The sequence below is a fragment of the Populus alba genome, chromosome 11, assembly GCF_005239225.2.
Source record: "Populus alba chromosome 11, ASM523922v2, whole genome shotgun sequence".
Classification (NCBI taxonomy): domain Eukaryota; kingdom Viridiplantae; phylum Streptophyta; class Magnoliopsida; order Malpighiales; family Salicaceae; genus Populus; species Populus alba.
The window spans coordinates 22,020,391-22,037,968 of record NC_133294.1 but is presented as its reverse complement, the minus strand read 5'-3'; the positions used below and the strand labels follow the sequence as shown (position 1 = coordinate 22,037,968).

The following is a 17,578-nucleotide window of genomic DNA, read 5'->3' as shown; positions in this document are numbered from 1 at the left end:
GATCAAGAATTTGAGGAACTTTAGGACTTGCTGGCGAAGTCAATTCAGTTGGGAAAGATGGTCTCACTATTGAGGCTCAGGTTGATGTTGCCGATATTGCCGATTCTGTTAAATTCTATAGCAGGTGCATGCTGGACAGTGGTAAGAAGAAAACTGAAGTGGCAAAGCAAGTTCAGGAAAAGGTGAATGCAGACCTGCAAATGTTCCTCGATGAACGTGGAATGTTAGAAGTTGAGAATAGTTTCAGAAAGGTTTCTGAAGGTGTTTGATATTTTTCTTATTGCTTATTGCTTGATGAATGTTCAAACACCTTGGCTATTTATATAGTCTCACATTGTAATCTAACTGGAGTTCTAAAAAAACATTGCAACGGTAATAAAAATAATCCTAATCTGAGACATAATCTAAGATAGATAATTCTTGTTTAGAAGACTCAGAACTCAAAGTCTTCAGAATTCAGAACTCATAAGTGAGAGATCCTAATCCTGTCACTTCTGCTTCTGACTTCAAATTGAATTCTGCCACATCATGGAAATCCTTGCTTCTCATCATTTTGCCACCATTTACTGAGATTTATGCTGTGGAAAAACAAATTCAGGATCTTCAGCTGCAACTGCAGAGTAGAAAAGAATTACTTTCTGCTAAGCAACAAGACTTCATTAGCTTGTCCATAGAAACAGTCTCTTTAATGGAAAACAAGAGTGAATTTGACTTGTGACTTTGGAGGCTGAAGAGTAAAGTCAAGAAGAAAAATGGTGCAAATACAGGGAGAAGGACATACTTGACAATGAAACCATGGCTGTTGGTTGCAAGAAAATTCAGAGGTTTTCACTTTAAAGATTTGAAAATGAGCCAAGAATATTATGCTCAGGCCATGTCCCAACAAAAGAAGTTGCAAAGATCATTTTCTGATGCTAGCATGCTGCAAAATTTCAATGCTGCTACGTACTCTTTTTCTATTCTGCCAGCTTCAATACACATGGATATCATTGCCAACAAAAATCTCTCCTTAATTTCAATTCTATCACTACAGGCTCATATCAGTGACAAGCATGTGAGATTGGCAAGAGAAAACAGGCCTATCGAATTCGAAGAGCGGAACCAAACAAAAATAAGAGGACTTGATTTGATCATGCATTAGAAGGGAAAAATTCATTTTGAATTCTGCAGGCATGGACAGATGCTTTTCTTTAAATTTATTAGAAGCTTCTCCATTGGTTTGTTTATGTATCTCCACATTGGAGTGACAATTATGTATCTGCATTCTTGCTGTCTTCTTGTTCACTAACCACATTAGCCTTTTGATGCCCCACCAAATTCTTCCAAGAGACGCTCGATAGTCTTTCTTGATGTAACTTTGTCAATCTCAAATGCCTTCATGTCATCTCTGAGACCTGCATGATCGACAAGTGAAAGAGGGTTTTAGTGTATAAGAGTGGACCTGCGTTTAACGCCGAAAAGAAATATTCTCTATTCATATCTAAATAATCTCCACATAATGCAGAAAAACCAACTTGGTCTATGCATAGCTTTGAGTGGCAGATGGGAGGCATTTGAACTGAAGAAGGATAGCAGATTCCTCATAAGCTCCACAGATTCAGCAGAGACCAGTATCTCCCTCTAAGTGACACCAAAAAGATGCATAAGAATAAATTCAGTAAACAAACAAAGAAATAATAAAACCAAGAATTTCTTCATAACTTGAAGTTCTTCTCAGCATCATAATATCCTGATACAATCATGAGTAACCGAAGCTTCTCCGACTCTGAGATTTAGCAACAAAGTAGTATTGGCAACTTATAGTCAAATGCCATCGCATAAATGGATGGATGAAATGTTATTAACTAGAAGACATTGTAAAAGCTAATGACAAGCAGGGAGAAAGCACAAGAACAGGAAACATTTTGGCATTTGCATGAGCCCCCATGTAAATAATTTCTGTTAAAGTGTTAACAATATGCTAGATTGACCATGCAAAGATATCAGTTGATCATTAATCAAGAATATGTCCATAAAATTAGATTTCAATTCTAAATGTTTATGCAGTTACTCACGCTGGAAATACTTGATTTCTTCTTTCGAAGAACGTTCATGAGCAAGAAACTGGTCCAGTGATATGCCAATGGAGCTCATCCCAATATTTGACACCATCGATCTTGAACCAGTAGGATCTGGCTTACCTGGTCAATTGCAAGCATACGAAAGGCTTTATTCAGAGAAAAAATTATCTCACGACAAGGCATAAGGAACAAAATGATAAAATTTATTACAAACAAGGTGAAAAGTTTCGATAACAACTACTTTCTCTAAAATGTCTCAGGCCAATAGTGAAAACTTGTTCTGGCACTGTCATAAATCAGTTGCATATTAAATGATAAATATGGAGAAAAGCGAAAGTCCAGACCTCCTCTTGTCCACTTTTTAAAATCCTTGCGCAATATGTCAACTACTTTAAGATCAGAGATATCATACATTTTGTATCTCACTGCAAAAGCAAGGAGTTAGCTCAAAGATTAGAGAAAAAGCAGCACATACACAAGCTTTCAATTGCTTGCAGCAAACTTTAAACACAAAATAGAAGTTCAGGCCAAAAGAGACTCACTTATTTGATAAAGACCATTGGATCTGAAGCGACCAGCGCCATTGAGTAACAAAGTAGCCATGTACTTGTCTTTGGTAGTGCAATGAGGACTAGTAAGGTTTCCAGTATCCATTAGGATGCCAGCTAACTGATCGAAAAATAGCCAGATTTAAGAAATTTGGTTGAAAAGTCAAGATTGAATAGAAACATTCATATATTTGTCCAAGGTAGCCTGTCCTTTTGTAAACCATAAAGTGAAGGGAAATACAGGATTCTGTTGTTTTAAAGTTATTCAAATCCAACTGACAATTAAAGAAGATGTGAAGAGAAAACCCTCAGGCAGGATTTATATAGATTTTGCACTACTATACTTTACATAGTTTTGTAAGCATGTGATGGTGTTGAGAAACATATAAAGATAAAGGTCTAGTTGGTAAATGATGATAAGAGTAGAAAAACTGAAGAAAACTAAAAGAAAATGGAAGATTTTGTCTTTAGAGGCAGTAGGTACCAAAAGTTCACTGAATCTTTGCCCTGCCAAAAGCTCAGGTGAAGTCAGGAATAACTTTTCAGCAATAAGGCTACAGCATAAGCAGTCCTGTGCAGAAGCAATAGCCTAATCACACACTTGTTCAGAGTGGTAACAGAGAAGTTAAAGCATCGAGATGGCAGAAAAATTTGCACATGAACTCTGTTTCTATTCTTAGTTGTCCGAGTTTTCACCAGCAAAATAATACTTTGGATGGAATGTTATTTCTAGATTGCCTTTCATTTCTTTACTTCAGCGGTGTTTAGGATTAATCTCATGCATGGATTCATAGTCCACAAAGTAGGCTAGCAACCAGGATTTGGAAGGCTTTCATTCTTCAAAAGGGAATCGATATGGGAGAAAATTAAAATATATAAGAAAAGAAACAAATACTTGGAAGTATACAAGAAAAGAAACAAAGTGCTCATGGTGCACGATGATACAGGTTAGCTTAGAGTAGGCCCGGCGCTCAGCAGTCATCTCCACAGCAAAGGCAATATGAGTTTCTGATATGCAGTAGATTACCTATCATTTAGTCATTCAATTGATCTAATTTATATGGATTGCAAAGCTTCAAATATCATACCTGATCAACAGTAACAGTCTCAACCCAAGGATACACAGATTCACCCTGTAAAACAGACAGAAATTTTAGTCATTTCACTCTATGAAAACCAATGGAAAGAACAAGAGAAATGTCGAAGAGAACCACCCTGAGCTAAAAGAATTCACCTTTCTGCAATTGAATACTTCAACGACCGCTTCCTTTAATGCCTGTTCAATGAGAAACACAAATAAATATCATTCTTACTTACCAATAGCTGTTTTAAAAACATAAGAAATTTTTCCAATGAGCCACTACCTCTTGTCTTGTTGGGAGCTTGTGTCCATTCACTAGCACTAGCTTGAGACACCCGAACAGGTCAAAGTATGACAGATCAATCTGCTCGATGTAACCAACAATTCAGAAGAGCAGACTTTAACACGAGTAAGTTGGTTAAACTTTAGTTTAAATCTGTAGTTTAAGCTACATATATGACATGAACCCAGCAACCAATTTAGTTCCGAAGAATACCTCATCTACGAAAAGTAAGGATGGCACATCAATATGACAAGAATCCAGAAACCATTTTAGTTCTGCATGAGAACTTAGGTCTGTCCTCTTCATATTAATGATAGGTACAGTGCAGAACTGGTCACTTTTGATTGTCTCATTCAAGTAGAGAGCATACATGATGGTCGAAGCGATGGATCCAACGTCTATAAAAGAAGAAAATGCAAGTCACATCACAATTGTAGTTACATGTCCTTTACAATTGCTTAGAATTTTCAAAACCTGAGTTTCAAGAAAGTAGAAGGAGTAGACTAAGTTATAGCATTGTTCCCAAACTCAATTCCCGGTAGGCTAAGTTTCTGCAAGAATCTTCATGAGTGCGGAAGAATGGTGCATGATCTTAAAAACCAGTGACAAGTAAAAGACTGAATTTTGGGAGAGAAAATATCAAGAAATTAAGTTAGTTAAAAGAGTCAGACTAGAAAAAAGGGAATTACCTGAGACATCATAACCAATCACTGCATGCAAGAATTTTCCAGGAACACCAGCACTCACATCATCCTTTCCTGCTTTCAAGTATAAATGTAGCCTCATGGTGCTTTCACATGATTCCAAAATTTCAAATTGTGGGGAAAATCCATTATAAAATGTTGCGGCCGACTGAGGAAGTGGAATATTTGACAGGTTTGATTTCCTTTTGTTCAGAACAAATGATTTTTCAATCATAAGTCTTGGTAGGAAAGGTACAACTTGGTGTTCTTCAGTTGTTTCAAAGGTACCATGACTGGATTGTTTCACTAAATGATTTGAACCATCTAAATCAAAGCTCATATCAGATTGAGAACTTTGGGATTCGAATGATGTTGATCTAGGAACTTTTGACAAAGTCCCAAATGTAGTCTGCTCGAAGGGTTCGAGAATGTCTGAGACTGAATCCTTTACTGGCAAGTCCTTAAACTTTCCAGGAATATCTGAAAATCTTATTCCTCTCAAATCACCAATATCTGATCTTGACGGAGAGGCTGCCAGTGTCGTTACCTCTTAACAGACCAGCAAAGTATGGATTCTCTCGGCCACGAATGTACGAATCCTGCGAGCCAAAAGAGAAATGACAAACTGGTAGCAAATAGAATATCTGTGTGTCCAATTACTATCATCATTTTGGCCATCATTATCACTTTCTTAACGCCTGTTATACTCAACTAACAGTACCACTCGCAGTAATTTTTTACTCTATGCAAGGTTGTAGATGCGAACAAACTTAGGCAGGCTGCTGAATGTAAGAGAAAATGTGCGGCAGCAATGGATTTCCAAAAAGAACTTCATATGACAAGGACACGAGGGGCAGAGAATTCATGGCTTAGATGTTGCCTCGGAAACTCTATCTCGATCTTTATCCTCTAGAAGCTAGTTTATGTACTAGCCTGGTATATGCATAGATAGGCCTATTGGCTATGTTCTTGAACCAACTTTCAAAGCTTCTGAGCAAAATGAGCGTATAATATTCTTGGATGATAAAATCTCTAACCATAATGGTTAATGATTGCTTACAATTTGTTCACTTGAAAATTAAATCAACCTCAAAAAAGGGTATTCAACAAAGTATTAAATTGTTAAATACTACTGTTCTGAACAAGACTCTAAATCACTAAATATAACTAATCTAATTTATGAAACTGATAAATACCCTAATAAGATTATTGCCGAATCTTGAAAGGAATGATCATATGTGCCAATATCTTCTTCTTCTTCTTTTGAACGGTTAGGGTGTTCTTAATCCAGCTTTGACAAGCATTTGATTACTTGATTATTATCACCTTGTAACAGAAGAAAAGAAGACAGCGAGAATAAAAGAACATGTATCTCTATAATTTATGTTGTGAAAGTACAGAAATTTTTTCCAGTACTATTTTAAAGACATTTATTTTATGTATTTTGATTCTGTTTTTTTCAACCAAACAGTTTCCTTTTTTTAAATCTATCCATTATTTTCTAGGATGCTAACCAAATGCAAGGTGTCGTCATGCCCCATGCCTCACACCGGTGGGTTATGAAGAATCACTTCGAGACTGGGCCAATATCTATATATGCTTGTCGCCAACACTACTTCCTACCCTTGAATATTAACAGTCTTAACGATGAATTCATAAGGGAAAATTAAGGCAGGCCGAAAAAAAGAGAAAAAAGGCTTAGACCAACTAACCTGAGGCTTTGCTTTGGGAGGTCTCATGTTGGTGATGATGGCAATGGAGACTGAAGAGAAGAGACACAGTGAAGTGATGTTGTAGTAGTTTCGAGTGCTTTACTAGACGGCAAATTCCTAGAGAAAAACAGACAAACCTAGACAATACAGTGGTAATCTTTGTTAACATCGCCATTACAGCAGTTCTTGCAATGTCGAAAACTGCAAAACCAAAGTCTTCTTCTTGTTTTAAATGTCTATAAGCTGCTAGATGAGTTACCTGGAAGATATAGTTTTATATTATTCTATAACCTATCATTTTCTTTCTCTATTCACATTATATATATAAAAAAAAGTATTGCTTCCTTTGGCTGTTTTTTTATTTCTTTTCAAAATAATTAAGAATTTTTCTCACTTACATGGATTGATTTCAGTTATTAGAAGTTCCACAAATTGGAATCGATGGGAGTTCATGTTTCTTGTATATCTATGGAAAGAGAAGGAAAAAAACAGCAATCTTCCTCAGAATTAAAACCCATAACCAAGCATTAGCATTAACCATTAAGATTAATTAATAACAAAAATCAAAGGCTAATAAAGAAACATCATCTGACATTTCTCGAACATGGTCTTGAACAACTTATTCCACATAATAACAGATATGATGTTGCCCAATGAACTGCTACTGCTCATCTCATGGTTAGCAGCACTGTAGTGTAAGATAAGATCATGCTATAAGGCAATCATGATGTTCATGAACTGTAACTTAATCATTAATCATTGTCCAAAAAAGTTGTTTTCTTTTGAATTTCATCTTTTGACTAAAAAAATTAAGCTCTGGTTGATTGGCTTCTGGGATTAATTCTCTGTTGGCTACTTCATTGTCAAAAGCCACCTTCGGCCCTATCCCATCATGCCAAATAAAGCTCATTAGACATGGAATTCTCCTCTATACTTTCTTGCTTCTTGATATAGACATCTAAGCTGAAAAAGGCCATCTCTGTCAACCTTTTTTTTTTTTTCGAGGACAGTGTACGAGTTTCATTTTTCTTGCCCATCATGCGCCCTTACCCTATGGCTGCTGTTAATTGCTATAATTCCAAACCATCGACACGATATAGATGATCCATATTTATGATTAGATCCAGATTGAATGTGTTCATTTTTCTTGCCCATCGTGTCGATGCTCTACGTTTTTCCACTCTTAGTTTGGTGCCTGATTGGCACTGCGATAGGTTATGCATTTTAAAGTGTTTCTTAGATTATATTTTATTTTAAAAAAATATTAAATTAATATTTTTTAAGGTGTTTTTAAATAATTTTAATGTGCTGATGTTGAAAAAAATAATAAAAATATTATTTTAATATATTTTTAATTAAAAATATTTTTTTAAAAAATACCATGTATTATATTATCAAACATTTGGGAATTAAAGTAATGATTTGACATATTAGAATTTCGGTGACTAAATTTCAAGGTTTAGCATGTCAATTATTTCTCACTTTTCTTTAATCAAATTTATGTTAATTATAAGTTGCTCAAATAAGTCATCAAACTTTTTTTATTTTCTTTTAATTATGATGTGCACCTCTTGATTACATGGTCAACCAACCACTAACAAAGTAAATAATAACCTATAAGGCCAAAAATTAAATTTGATAAAACTTTGACTCAAATGTAACTCTGTATCTAAGAACCAAAAGTATTAGACAAAAACTTTGACACCAAGATATCTTGTATTTAAGAATCCTAAGTATACGAATGACGTCACACGAAGCCAGTTAAATATCTTCAATAAATTAATGTATGATCTTTGTTCCTATAAAAAAAAACGTCGTCTTACTACAAACAAACAAAAAAAAAACTACATTTAGTTCAGTTTTTTGCTTAGATTTACAACTAAAAAAAAAACATAATATAAGCTTCTTTAACTAACCCTAATGTATTTTTTTTGGGTTGCAAGCTAATGGATTTTAAACTAAGTTTAATAATTAAATAAATCCCTAAACAATGTCTAATAAGCCAGAACTAACCAAAATTAAAAATAAGTATTCAACATTAAATAAATATATAAATAGAATAGAATAATAAGACAAAGTTTTCATGCTAAAATTCCTTCATATAGTCCAAATCTTCAATTTTTATACATTCTTGGCAAATTTCAATTTTGACTTCAAAGACATTGTTCTATCTTATTTGGATGAATTATTAGGCCTATTATATATGATTGGAAAGCATGAAATGTTTAGTTTTCATTACAACTTGAATCACATCAAAATCCCACTTGTAAATCCAGATATATCTCAAACAATATATGAAGGTCTAGTCTGACAGATTTGACAAGATTCATTTAATAACTTCAGCCCTTTGAAAATAAGATGTTTCCAAACTCTCTTTTAGCTGAAAATTTATCATAATATAGATCCACGTGTCTAGTATTTCTTTGTAGAATTTCAGCTCACTTCATTGTATGATTTGAAAGATATGTCAAATCTCATAAAATTAATCAACATATATTTTAAAGTCAAATTCAGACCTAACTTGATTCATATCAAATTTTATATGTTATAATATCTTAAAAATAAAAAAAAAATATCATGTATTATATTATCAAGCACTTAGAACCAAAGTAAAGATTTGACATATTAGAATGTCTAAATTTCGAGGTTTAGCACTTCAATTATTTCTTACTTTTCTTAATTTTATCAAATTTCTATATATTAATTATAAGTTGCTGAAATAAGTCATCAAACTTTTTTATTTTCCTATTAATTATGAAGTGCGCTTCTTGATTACATGGTCAACCAACTACTAACAAAGTAGATAACAACCTGTAAAGCTCAAAATTAGATTAGATAAAACCCCGACTCAGGGGTAATTTTATATCTAAAAAACAAAAATATTAGAAAAAGACTTTGACATAGAGATAATCTTGTAACTAAGAACCCTAAGTATGTGAATGACGTCACGAAGCCAGTTAAATATATTCAATAAGTTCAATGTACAATATTTGTTTTTGTAAAGAAAGATTGTTTTGCCACAAAAAAAAAAATATATATATATATATATATATATATGTTTATTCTTCTACTTTTTGCTCAGATTTGTAGCTCAAAAAAAAAAAAAACATAGTATGGTCTCCTTTAACTAATCCTAATGTATCCCTTTTGGGTTGCAAGTTAATGGATCTAAACTAGTAATTCAATTATTAAATAAATCCCTAAACAATGTCTAAGGAGCCAAAACAAACCAAAATTAAAAATAAGTATTCAACATTAAATAAATAAAATAATAAAATAAAGTCTTCATGCTAAAATTCCTTCATGTAGCCCAAATCTTCAATTTTTGTATATTCTTGACAGATTTCAGTTCTAACTTCAAACACATTTGTTCTCTCTTGTTTGGATGAATTATTGGACCTATAATATATGGTTGGAAAGCTTGAAATGTTTAATTTCCATTATAACTTGAATCACATCAAAATCTCACATGTAGATCCGGATATATCTCAAACAGCATACAAAAGTCTAGTATGACGGATTTGATAAAATTCATCTAGTAACTTCAGCTCTTTAGAAATAAAATGTTTCCAAACTTTTTTTTACCTGAAAATTTACTATAATATAGTTTCATGTGTTTGGTATCTCCTTATAGAATTTCAACTTGATTCAATGTACAGTTTGAGAAATATGTTTGATCTCATAAAATTGATCAACATATATTTTAAGGTCAAATTTAGACCTAAACTTGGCCCGTATTAAATTATATATGTTGTAATATCTTAATTTTGAATAATTAAGGGTGATGACTATTAAGGGTCTATTTGGAAGCATGATTGAGATTGTTTTTTAAAGTGTTTTTTACTTTGAAATGCATCAAAATAATATTTTTTTTTTTTAAAAATTTATTTTTGACATCAAAACAATTAAAAAACACTTAAAAATAATTTAAACTAAAAAGATTAATATTTTTTAAAAAATATAGTTAGACTGCAATGCTAAATAAAATTTAAAGCTATGAAAAATGTAATTAATTTTTTGAAAGACTTAGATGGTAAGAAGAAGAATCATTTCGAAGATTTTGAGTCCGAATCATATCATTAGGAATCACGAGATCTGTTTACTTTTTAGTAAAATCACTGCTAAAATCATCTCGAAAACTATATATTTTAACTGTACGGACTCCTGGATTCATTTTCAATCACTTCAAACTGTGATCATTCCATTTTCTCTTCATCTTGTTCGAATAAAGCTATTATTTTTTCCGGTCAAATAACTATTGCTTTACACTCGACTACACATGCAACCAATGCCCAGCTTTACAAAATAAATATCTATAAATAATTCTGAGCATGTTCATTGAAAACATTCAAGTGTATTAAAAACATTCAAGTTGTGTTTGGTTATTGTTTTAAAATTTAAAAAAAAAATATTAAAGATAAAAACATGAGAATAAAAATTTATTATAATATATTTCAAAGCAAAACACTTTAAAAAACAACCCCTATTATATTCTTAAATAGATCCTTAATAACCATCATCTTTAATCATTCAAAATTAAGATATTATAATACATATAATTTGATATGAATAAAATTAGATCTGAATTTAATTTTAAAATATTAATTAATTAATTTTATAAGATCAGATATATCTCTTAAATGTATAGCTGAAATATAAAAAAACAAGTAAATATTTTATCTCTTTTATTCTAAAATAGTAATGAAATGATACCCAGCTTTTAGCTGCAAAGCATCGGGCTGAAAAAGATACTCCACTTGAAACCTTTTTAATTAAATTCTTCTATCTCTCACAGTACTCTTTATAGTATTTTGTTTTTTCCTTTTCTTCTTTTTGACTAATTAATCTTGATTTGACTGCAACAAAAGTATTTTTCTTGGCTAATCATGTTTAATGCCAAATTATTGTCTAAATTTCCAATCCCCCCATTTTTCATCTTAGGTTCTGAGTACTGCTCATGTTTTTATCATGTCAGTTTGCAGCACTTACGTAGGTTTTATAGAAAATACTTGAAAGAATCTTAAGCCAACATATGCTTTGATATACACTCGTGGTGTTTGTATGATGCTGTAATAGCTTTTATGTTAAGATTTGAAGAGAAAAAAAGAATTATAATTTATAGTTTTTTTATATAATTAAGATTTTAAATGAGAATTTCTAATGAAACCATATAAAATTATAGTGTATATTAATTAATCAAATACTTTGAAAAACTGTGATTAGATTAGAACACAATTTCAACCATGCCTTACCACACTACAAAAAACATTATTAGTATCTTAAGCTAAAATATATATATATATTCTTATTATACATGTTTTTTATGTGTTGAAATCAAAATAATTTTAATTATATTTTTAATAATATAGTTGAAAATGGTTTTAATTTGAAAAGGTAATAAATCAATGTTTTTATTAGTATTTTTTAATATTTTATATTAAAATTATTAAAAATCATCTTAAAACCGTCATAATTGAATTTGATATTTTTCGTACCAAAAAAATTTTGGAAATTACCGTAAAAGGCACCCAAATCATAGCACTAAATGACGCCTAAACTTTGTAGCTATATATCCTTTAATTATGGCTCAATCAACTACTTAATTTGTACATGCGATTTATAAAATCAATTAAATGCTAGTGTTAGTGTTTACTAAAAGATTCTTTATCGTTTTTTTTTATATGTCAAAAAGTTTTCAATCTTTTTATAAGTTAATTTAATCTTGAAATTATCTCCTTAATTATTTCAATACCAAACACGCCCTTGAAACTTCGAAAAACATTAGATTAAAAATACCTAGAGAGGCTCTGCCAGCATAATATGGACGCTAGCTGGTGCCTGTCTGCTACAAGCAAAGAAACTTGTAGAGAAAAAACTACAGCATCACCATCACCATCACAGGAGAAAGACGAACACTGATCGAGGAACAAAAAGCACAGGCACAGTAACCTGCGTAAATGAAGCTTCATAGCATATAGACCGACCATTTTAAATGGGTCCTAATTGAGAGATTTCTTGTCTATCCGAAGTTGAATATCCAAAGTGTTATAGCAGCCCAGATTGAAAGAAAGATGATCAGTTGGGAACCACCTAAGGGTGTGGTATGATACGAATGGATCATTCGAATTTGTTCGGATTTAAAATTCGAGTAATCTCGTCACAGTACAAAAAAATCAACAAATTGAATGCAGTAAGATCTGAGAATTTATTTTTGAACGGATTAATTCGGGTTAATTAACATTTATTTAAAATTATATAGTTTCAAGATTTATTAAAAAAAAATCCAAAATAACGTTGTTTCTAAAACAAATTTAGTTAAATTAGATTTTGATTGAATTACTATTTAATTTCAGTCAATTAGTTAGAAGGTTTAAAGTATTTACAAAGTCAATTTTTATTTATTTTATTTTAAAACTGGACTCGAGTCAAATCATGAATTATTAACCATCGTGGTAAGTTGAAGGCAATGTAAATCAAATCAAAATTTGACAATGATCGATGTGATTAATTTCGAATTAATTCCAAACTAGTTCCAAATCATGAAAGACGGATTAAGAATTATGGAGGAGTGTTGTGGAAATACGAAGGATCCACATATATCAAAAGGAAAGAAGACAATCAAGTGGGGACATGTAGCAATCGTCAATCTTGGTTCTGATATTTGACCTAGAATAGATCATTCAAAAGCCCCTAGGAGGCTTGTCTAGCCACGTGATTGGCTTGTTCTTAAATTGACACTTGAGCAGTGATATTGTAGAACCCTAAGAAAACGTTACAGATGCCTACCAGAGAGTTTCATAGTGTTAGAATAAGTAAATAACATTTACACATGAACCATGTGTAAACACTATTAATAACTACTTGATACTTGGAGGAAAAAGAAAAAAAGAAAAAAAAATCATGTATCATCCCACTAGAACGTAATAAAAACCCCCTATTTCATAAAAAATAAAAGATATAACATATGTGATCTCCAGACCATATGTAAATACTGTAAATGAACAATATGTTTCCAATATGCAGTACCTGTCATGTTTCATTCCAAACGTGAAAGAATTTGAAATCAAAATTAAGATGTAACATGCAAGTAGACCATCAATCTTTTTCCTCTAAAAGAAGGGTTTTAACTTGAGCATGCAGATTTTATCAGGAAAGAAACAGTGGCCACTCATGTATTTTAGAACAAATTAAGGCAAAACAGGAACAAAAGTACTACTGTGTAAGGATCAAGATGATGCAGGTAGTAAGGTTTAGATTCAATGTCTCATTGATAGGCTTTGGTTGGCAAAAGGTTCCCGAAGTCCTCCATAGGGCACCCGACAAGCCTGGCTCCAGAAGGGAAAAGCATTCACCTTTACTTGAGAGTGAAAGGGAAAGGCAAAACCTATACAATCAAAGCATTTTGAGGCTGGCCATGGTTTTAAAAAGAAACCAAGTTTAAGTTTGATACAATAATAGCTCTTGTAATTACAGTTTGAAAACAAAAATAAAGGTTTAAGAACGTTTATAAATTGTAATTTTTTTTACAGCTAGCTAGAGTTTCCTGTGAGATCTGTACAAAACTATAGTATATGATAATTAATTAAATATTTTAAAAACTATAATTAGAGCTAAACAGAGTGTTTTAATCGTACCCACCACGCTAGAACACACTAAACAAGTGTTAATCTATTAGGAAAACAAAGAAAGAGAAGGGGGGCCCGGCGGGTTTTCTTTTCAGAGGGTAACTATCCCTGTGTGGAATCTCATGGCCATTTGTGGTAGGGGCTGTACTACTAGCTAATGACATGATTTGTTCTTTTTTGACTTTTTAAGGATTTTACCCTTATATAAAAATTTTCAAGAACTGTGTATCCCTCTGTTAATGATTCCATTTCCATTGTGTTGAATACTATTTATTATGTTCTAGTCACTTTAAATTTAAAAATTAGAAATATTTAACAAAAAATGAAAAAAAAAATAAACAAAAAACATCTATAGGTTAAAAAATTAAAAAAAAAAAAAAAAAGAAGTTGAAAACAAGTATAGTGAAAAGGGAATTGGGTTATCAAAAAAGAGAAATATAATCCCATATCGATCTAATACATAAAATTTGTTGATTTCATTGGATCTCCAACTTAGCCTCTTCCTTCAAATCTAGAGTAATCGACAAAATAATTATGTATTAATTGGTGAAAAATCACTCAAAATTAATAGCCATATCCTTTTCTTTTGAATTGTTCTATTTAATTGCCAACTTATTCACCTTCCATTTTAAAAATTCTAAGACTTAAAAGTCGTGAATGAATGAAGTTAATAAGTTTTTTTGGAATTTAGAAGAATTTTAACAAGTTTTTTTATGCAGATCCTAAATGGAATGAAGTATATTTCTTTAACCATTGGATTAGTTTTTTGGAGTTATGATTTAATTATTTTGATCGAAAAACTTGATAAGAAGGCAAAATTGTGGATGAGGATCTGAATATTTCTTCCATCGATCCAAAGTACATTATGTTTCTTCATGTGTGTGTGTGGGAAAAAAAAGGGACAGGGAAGGGATGGATTTTTATGCCTTTCGGTTGATTTATATTTTACGTTTTTGTTTGATTTTAATTAAAATATTGAGCCATTTCTTAACATTTTATTTAAGAAATCAATTCGTTTTTGGTAATTCTCACTATTTTTAAAAATAAAAATATGGGGAATAAACTTACTAATAATAATAATAATAATAATAATAATATAAAACAAATCCATTGATCTGTCACTTCAAAGGTTGAGACAAGCATGTCATACACTTAGAAAATCACCATAGGTCAAATATAAAAGCCATGCCATGCTCTACCTAAACCCATATAGGTGGAATTTTGTATGCTACGCAAGAAGAAGCCTGTGAGAAGACTTACAAAAAAAGTTTTTTTTTTTTTATAGAAAAAACAAAGGAAGAAAAGGTTCCTGCAGTGGTTCGGTGCCGATCGATGGTGGCTATAGTGTGAATGTGTACGTAAACAAAAAATGCTCTCTTTAATTAGAATTCACTATTGAGATTTTAATTTTTTAAAAAAATATATCTGTTGATGGTGGATTTATGGCATTATATATGGGAGGCTTTTTTTTCTCAAATGGTAAGAAAATTCTACTCTTCACTCCTTGCTATAGCTCTCTATACATAGAAGAAGCCTTCTACGTTCACCCCCTTGATCTGGGTTTGCTCTTCTCTATATATCTCTCTAGTCTTTCACAAGATTTGTGTCCGTCAATGGAAGCAAGAACAGAATTCGAAAGAGAAGGGAGATGCGTCGAAGAAGGAGGTGAAATGGGTTATGCCTGGCTCCCTGTATGCCACAGCAAAGACCAATCTCTTCTGTCTTAGATTGGCTGCTGCCGGTGGCGTGCGAGGAGCCAAGCATACTCTCTCCTTTCTATCTCTATATATGTGAGCCTCTGTTGGTCATCATCATCACTCTATTCTTTGCATGTGCATATCGAGTCTAGAGAGCTAACACACTGCTTGCATTAAATTAAATGGAAGAATTGTTTCTTAATTAAAGGAGTTAGTGCTAGCTTAGAGCAGAGAAGTTGTTTCGTTCTTGCAACAAAGAATTATTTTATGTTTTTTTAAAGTTCTTGTACTCTCGATAAACTTATTTCTAGCAGTTATCGCTTGAGATAATGCTAAATTATTTTCCGAATAAATTGAATATTATCACCCGCATTGAGCAACCCTTTTTTTGTTTTTTTGCGTGTGTGAGAGTATATTTCTTGATTTGATCTAATTGGAGGAGCAATGTGCATGAACTTGCTAGCTGGTAGTGTTTTTCTTCTTCAGGTTTCAGCTTTAAGAGCTTGATCGCCAGAATCAGTGGAGGATTATATTGGCGTGGCCTCTCTTCTTGCAAGGAAATCCCCCCGTGAACTTCTGATTCGATTCCCACCTGGCTACCAATCTATGTAGCAGAGAAGCTCAAGGGCCATGCTGTGATCAAGAACTACCTTCTAATGGGGAAGAGAGAACATCGTCGCAATTTGCCAGAGATCAATGATTTTACTCCTCCGTTGTGGGCTTGTGGTTTAAGAGAATATTGTTGCCTTGTTTTTCCTGAACGGCGTACGTACATTGCCTTCTCTTTCTTGTGTCTGTGTGCTAATTTGTTGGCTTACATAAATTTGTATGAATGAACATCAAATAAACTAGCTAGCCGCTCGGTTGTTACATTACGAGCTGTATTACGATTTGATCTGTATTACGATTTCTTTGAGGTTAAATCCTTTGTTATTATTATTATTTTATAAACATGGATATTCGACTAGTTTATATGTATCTTAACTGATTCTACGGATTCTAAAGTTAAAGATTATATAAATTTTCAACGGCTTTAAGGTTTATAAGACTTGAATTTATGATCTCTAAAAATTAAATTTAGGATCTGACTAATTAAGATACACCCTTTAGTGTTTTATTATTATTATTATTTGATTAATGAAAGATGGAGGGCTATTTTTAGGATTAAATATAGAGTAGTTTTTATAGTTTTTTGGAACTGATTAGTTAATATATGTAGTTTGAAAAACAATTAAATATTCTTTTGAATGATATTGATCGGATCATCTTCAATTTAGTAGTATTCTGTTTCAGAATTTTTTTTATTTTTAATCAAGTTTTTTTTATAGCTTCTCCTTTTTTTTATTATATAATATTGTAGGAAAGAAAAATAAAAAGAACAGCAATGGAAAAAGAACATGGAATTGGAGTAGATAACTTTATAAACAGATTGTAAAATGTAGGAGTTGTATGCATAATTCTTTAAATTATAAGGGTTTATTAATCAATTTTATTAAATTATATGGGCTGGGTTATATTTATCTCCTACTTTCCTGTCATTGTTCATCGGTGAGGTGATATTACGGAAGCTCATCATGCATGAAACCACATTCGATAATTTTGATACCGAAAATAAAATCAATAATTTAATGTTTTTCATTCAAAAAAAAAAACATCAAGACTCATATGTATCCATTCACAGGGAAAAAAAATGAAATGAGGGTAATTAAGTAGGAAATTAATATATCCACTAATATTTCTCTAATTGATTTCTTAAAAAATTCTTTTTCTATATAGATACAAATGGTATTGATAATGCATAACCATAATAGATTTCAATCACTAATGAAAAATTAATCTAGCGATTAAGACATCATTATATCCTTATAAGAGTGAGAATATAAGTTTGA

The 17,578-nt window shown here is 31.8% G+C and overlaps 1 protein-coding gene across 7 annotated transcripts; it reads right to left on the bottom strand.

The window, feature by feature from the left end:
- Nucleotides 1-448: 448 nt before the first annotated feature.
- Nucleotides 449-6,675, bottom strand: LOC118040838 (uncharacterized). Of its 7 annotated transcripts, XM_073412384.1 has the most exons (14): nucleotides 6,368-6,675; nucleotides 4,662-5,254; nucleotides 4,186-4,370; nucleotides 3,973-4,053; nucleotides 3,843-3,884; nucleotides 3,697-3,741; nucleotides 3,093-3,197; nucleotides 2,603-2,729; nucleotides 2,405-2,485; nucleotides 2,055-2,180; nucleotides 1,703-1,765; nucleotides 1,515-1,622; nucleotides 1,290-1,394; nucleotides 449-613 (listed from the first exon to the last, which is right to left on the bottom strand). In XM_073412384.1, the coding sequence occupies exons 2-13, from the start codon at nucleotides 4,993-4,995 to the stop codon at nucleotides 1,294-1,296; spliced, it is 1,398 nt and encodes a 465-aa protein (XP_073268485.1). In that variant the 5' UTR covers nucleotides 4,996-5,254; nucleotides 6,368-6,675; the 3' UTR covers nucleotides 449-613; nucleotides 1,290-1,293. The 7 variants fall into 7 exon arrangements, 6 of the variants coding, with proteins under 6 accessions (XP_073268485.1, XP_073268483.1, XP_073268486.1 ...); XM_073412382.1 differs by lacking the exon at nucleotides 449-613 and having other exon boundaries at nucleotides 987-1,394; nucleotides 6,368-6,673; XM_073412385.1 differs by lacking the exon at nucleotides 449-613 and having other exon boundaries at nucleotides 987-1,394; nucleotides 3,093-3,179; nucleotides 6,368-6,669.
- Nucleotides 6,676-17,578: the final 10,903 nt, after the last annotated feature.

Excerpts from the sequence above, each read along its gene's own strand:
- LOC118040838 (XM_073412384.1), bottom strand. The coding sequence starts at position 4,995 with ATGAGCTTTGATTTAGATGGTTCAAATCATTTAGTGAAACAATCCAGT. Across the intron at positions 3,198-3,696 it reads AGACTGTTACTGTTGATCAG|GCTATTGCTTCTGCACAGGA; the intron begins GTATGATATTTG and ends GTGTGTGATTAG. Across the intron at positions 1,623-1,702 it reads TGATGCTGAGAAGAACTTCA|AGAGGGAGATACTGGTCTCT; the intron begins AGTTATGAAGAA and ends TTGGTGTCACTT.